Source organism: Lotus japonicus, chromosome 5, assembly GCF_012489685.1.
Source record: "Lotus japonicus ecotype B-129 chromosome 5, LjGifu_v1.2".
In the NCBI taxonomy this organism is placed as follows: Eukaryota; Viridiplantae; Streptophyta; class Magnoliopsida; order Fabales; family Fabaceae; genus Lotus; species Lotus japonicus.
In genome coordinates, this window is record NC_080045.1 from 44,472,437 (window position 1) to 44,476,081 (window position 3,645).

Genomic DNA, 3,645 nt, shown 5'->3' on the forward strand with positions numbered 1-3,645 from the left:
GTCACTTCACCACTCACGCGCCCTTCACCCAAAAACCGAAAAGGGTTACAGACTTTTCCATCACTCCCATGCCTCCATCGTGAACCAGTTTCCGAATCACGAGGCTTTATCAAAAGAGCGAGGGAGGGTATTTTCGACAATCCACACCCCCTCTGGACCCGGGTTAACGTGGCTTCGTGAGCCGATATCAAAGAAGCAAAACCCGGTTCAAATCTCACCACGTTGTAGTTCAACTCGCTTTGGCAGTTCTATCATTCCGCCACGTAGGATTCACACGTGGCAGTCATCGCAGTTTCCTCTTCGTTCCCTTTAAATACTCCACAACTAGCCTTATCCTCTCCTCGTTCAACCAACCAACCGCTACACCAAAACCATAACCACCAAACTCTTCCATTTCCACCACCGTCGCCGGCGACGATTCGCCGGAAACTTCCACCGCCGCGCCGTGAAACATGAGATCTACGGTGATTGAATTGACGTTGCTGCGATTTCGTCTCTGATTGTAGAAACTAGAAGAAAACCCTAAGCAAAAGCAAGTTTAGTTAGCAGAGTTTCCAAGTTATTCCATGCTTCATTTCACAAGCACGAGGAGGATTATCTCTATATTAATACTACTATAATCGAAGGCAAAAAGAAAAAGTAAAAGAAACTTGCTCTGATTTCAGTGTCTGCAGTTTTGGCAGAAGAATCATCATCATTTTTCTTATTTTTTTCAACTTTTTTGCTTTTTATTTTTGTAATTTTCTCGAGTTTCTTCTTCTTCAAATTTTGAAAACGAAGGCGGAGAATCGAGGAATTGAGAAATTGAGATCTCGAGATTTTCGGTAATGGAAGTGACGAAGTAGAATTGAGAGTTCAGAGTTGTGTTGTGTTGTTGTGAGGATCAATCATCGATGCCTTTTCCGATGAAAATTCAGCCTATCGATGCTGCGGAGGGGAATCGGCTTGAGCTGGTGATCAAGCCGGTGGTGAAGTCGCGGTTGAAGCGGCTGCTGGAGCGTCCGTTCTCCGGCGTGCTGAGGAATTCCGCGGCGGAGAAAACTGGCGGAGGTGGAGGTCAGGAGCCGCTTCAAATTCAATGCAAGGAAGGCTTCAACGGCTCCACTGATTTTGAACCTAGCTCGGCGTGTTTGGCGAAGATGGTGCAGAGTTACATCGAGGAGAATCACGAGAAGTCTTCCGCTCCGGTCAGGTGCGGCGGGCGCAACTGCTTCAACAGGATCTGTGACGACAGCTCAGACGATGAGTCCGTCTTCAACGGCGGTTCCGGCGAGTGGAACTATCCTTCCGGTGACGCTTCCGAGATCCTCAAGGTAAAGCGGTGGTTTGATTTGAGAATTGAAAATTGAAACTGGAAAGTTTTTCGAAAACAGTAATAATCAGAGTGAAATTGATTCTGAAACGCGTTTTTTGTTCGATTCGGACAGGGTTTGGTTGCTTGCGGAAGCGTTGGTGAGAGGAATTTGCTTGCAGACACCGCGAAGATCGTTGAGAAGAACAAGATCTGTAAGCGCAAGGACAGTTCCTGCCGGAAGGTGGTGACGGAGGCGCTGGTGGCGCTCGGTTACGACGCTTCCATTTGCAAATCTCGCTGGGAAAAATCTCCCTCTTATCCCGCTGGTACTTTCTCTTTCTAATTCAGAAATCGAAGAATCATTCAATTTGGATTGTGAATTATGAATTTGATCTTGATCGATTGAAGAACAGTTTCTAATTTTGTGATTTGTGATTCTGTGTGTGCAGGGGAATATGAATACATCGATGTGATGATGGGGAATGGGGAGAGGGTTTTGATTGACATTGACTTCAGGTCAGAATTCGAGATCGCTCGATCCACAAAAGCGTACAAGACGATTCTCCAGAACCTTCCCTACATATTCGTTGGAAAGTGTGATCAGTTGCAGAGCATCGTGGCGCTCGTATCGGAGGCGGCGAAGCAGAGTCTCAGGAAGAAGGGGATGCACGTTCCGCCGTGGAGGAGAGTTGAATACGTCAAAGCAAAGTGGCTCTCCCCTTATTCGCGAATCAACGAGGAGGAGAAGGAGAAACAGCAAGTTTTGAAGGAGGAGATTGAGAACCCTGTGGCTGTGGATGTGGCTGAGACGGTGGTTTCCGGCGGAGATGGTGCGGTGGCGGAATGGAAGCCGCCGGAGTTGAAGCCGAAGGGTTCACTATCTGGGGTGAAGGTTGTGACTGGATTAGCAGTGGTTTTTGATGATGATAACTGATGATGATAACCCATAAATTTTTGCCTCTTTTTTTCGGCTTTTTTTTTTGGTGGCCAAGGTTTTTAATGTGCTAATTTGAGGATTGAAAATATTATATGATGACTGTAACAGTTCTATCCCCTTCTGGTTTTTAATGTTTGGGATGGATTTTACTAATATCAATAAAATCAAAATATATAATGTAGTTTAGATAGTTTCTGGGTTTGAATTGTTCTTGCTGATCATAGTTTTTGCTCTTTATTGCTTCATTCTAATTATTATCTGCTTGTTCTGAAATCTGAGTTCTAACTTCTGAGTCAAGCTGTTTGATTCAGTGTTTTTGCTTGAATCCTGGTTTATCCTCTCCTTCAAGATGAAGAAATGTTGTTTGTTGATTGAGTGAAGAAATCTGTTTGCGCGTTGTTGGTGTCTTTGCAGGAAAGAATAAAAAATATAGAGTGATATGCATAATTGGCAACTATGCTTTAAGAAAAAACGTTACTACTTGTCATGAATGACATGCTCAACAAGAAAAGATTAGATGAAGTCAATTCAGCATCAACAAATGTTGCACGCTCTCACTTTTTCCTTGATATAATAACTTCACGTTTTTTGTCTAGATGTATAGTATGGTAACTTTTTTTTCTAACAAAAATCATAGAACGGAGATGAACTTAATTTCAGTGACATAACGATGAGACCAAAATTGAGGAGTTGCTTACTAATTAATATTTTACTTGATGCATAGAAATTTACATCTTGATGTATTGAGAGATGGGGTTAAACTTTGAACCTTGATTGATATATGGGAAATAGATTCTTTTGATGAGAAAACATCATCAAATAATTTTAACTTCACTTTATAGACACAATACTTGAAAAAGGAAACATGGTATTCTCACATCATAACCAGGTATCTTTCTAGATAAATTGAGGAAAATGTCAAGTTAAAAAAATACTAAACTAATATTAAATATTAATATTTAATTAAGACAAAGGAAGGATAAATGGTTTGCTTAGCTTGGTTGCATTTACTGTTCCTCAGTCTTTCTCTGTATTTTTTTCTTTTCAGTATTTTACTGATTTTTTAAATAGAGGTTTCTCTATTGTGGATATAAAACCTTGTTTTGTCGTTTTGTCAGCTCATACCAAAGCTGATCCCCATAGTATCTATGGACTATGGTATCAATTGCATTCTAGTACTTTTTATTTATTTAATGTTCATGAGTTCATCATTTATTTATTGCATTAATTTATTTGACTAAAGTAAAGCTTATGCAAACTTCCTGACAATTCTGCACCATTGTATTATAGTCGCATAATAATAAACCTGCTTATTAAACTAATTTTTTTGTTTTTTATTTAGCAGGTACCTAACTCATTTTCATAAAAAGAATATAAAACTTTACATAGTTTTTGTCAAGGGATAGGTATGCTA

The 3,645-nt window shown here is 40.5% G+C and overlaps 1 protein-coding gene across 1 annotated transcript; it reads left to right on the forward strand.

Annotated features, from left to right (window-relative positions):
• The first annotated feature begins 331 nt into the window (after positions 1-331).
• On the forward strand, positions 332-2,421 carry LOC130718645 (uncharacterized). Its single transcript, XM_057569261.1, has 3 exons — positions 332-1,313; positions 1,428-1,620; positions 1,744-2,421. The coding sequence occupies exons 1-3, from the start codon at positions 894-896 to the stop codon at positions 2,226-2,228; spliced, it is 1,098 nt and encodes a 365-aa protein (XP_057425244.1). The 5' UTR covers positions 332-893; the 3' UTR covers positions 2,229-2,421.
• Positions 2,422-3,645: the final 1,224 nt, after the last annotated feature.